At 54.7% G+C, this 214-nt stretch overlaps 1 protein-coding gene across 1 annotated transcript in view; it reads left to right on the forward strand.

The window, feature by feature from the left end:
• Positions 1-71: 71 nt before the first annotated feature.
• Positions 72-214, forward strand: part of LOC104506654 (selenium-binding protein 1-like) — a gene marked incomplete at both ends in the record, with an annotated part of 5080 nt that continues 4937 nt past the window's right edge. Inside the window, one exon of the mRNA XM_010147678.1 lies at positions 72-125. Coding sequence (XP_010145980.1) covers positions 72-125 — 54 coding nt within the window. The remainder of the gene's footprint in view (positions 126-214) is intronic.

Below are 214 nucleotides of genomic sequence, written 5' to 3' on the forward strand. Positions count from 1 at the left end.
CCTGAAAAAGGGGATTAAAAGAACTCCCCATTGCCTAATTCCCGTGGTTTTTTTCCCTCTTCCCAACACAGAGAAGTGTGGAGCGTGCGGTCCGGGCTTCGCCTCGCCGCTGGATGCAATGAAAGGCAAGTCTGCAGCCCGGGGCGGGCAGGGCAAAGCCCCGCGCTGGGATTCAGGAGGAGATTAAACCAAAGCTTTGGGTTTTTTGGCAATT

Source organism: Eurypyga helias, unplaced genomic scaffold, assembly GCF_000690775.1.
Source record: "Eurypyga helias isolate BGI_N326 unplaced genomic scaffold, ASM69077v1 scaffold15562, whole genome shotgun sequence".
Lineage (NCBI taxonomy): Eukaryota > Metazoa > Chordata > Aves > Eurypygiformes > Eurypygidae > Eurypyga > Eurypyga helias.